This window comes from Chaetura pelagica, unplaced genomic scaffold (genome assembly GCF_000747805.2).
Source record: "Chaetura pelagica isolate M959 unplaced genomic scaffold, ChaPel_1.0 scaffold1352, whole genome shotgun sequence".
Classification (NCBI taxonomy): domain Eukaryota; kingdom Metazoa; phylum Chordata; class Aves; order Apodiformes; family Apodidae; genus Chaetura; species Chaetura pelagica.
The window spans coordinates 14,088-14,435 of NW_009952436.1; the positions used below are offsets into that span (position 1 = coordinate 14,088).

The 348-nt window shown below is 62.9% G+C and overlaps 1 protein-coding gene across 1 annotated transcript in view; it reads right to left on the reverse strand.

Moving 5' to 3' along the window:
* Nucleotides 1–248: 248 nt before the first annotated feature.
* The window catches only part of RNF157 (ring finger protein 157), a 15,729-nt gene continuing 15,629 nt past the window's right edge, over nucleotides 249–348 (reverse strand). Inside the window, 1 exon segment of the mRNA XM_010008371.1 lies at nucleotides 249–289. Coding sequence (XP_010006673.1) covers nucleotides 249–289 — 41 coding nt within the window.

Here is a 348-nt window from a genome sequence, read left to right on the forward strand (position 1 = left end):
GGATTTGGGAATGTTGAGGAGCAAACGGGAAGCACTGCAGCAAAGGGAAAGGGGCTGCCTCTGCCCTCCCAATACCCAGCAAGAGGGTACATGTGGGCATGCTGGGGGGGCTACAGATCAGGCACTAAGGGATGTCACCCTGGCCAGGACAACAAGGGAACCCCCAGAAATGCCAACCCTCCCTTCCACCACCCCACCCCCCCCGGGTGACAGGGCACGTGCAGGGCAGGGGGGTGGGGGTCTCATACCTAGTCCTCAATGTCAATGGGGCAGGAGTCCGGCCCGGCAGCTGCGTGGCAGGAGAGACCAGAAGGCACATGGTGAAGGTGGGAGCAGCGCGGGACACGC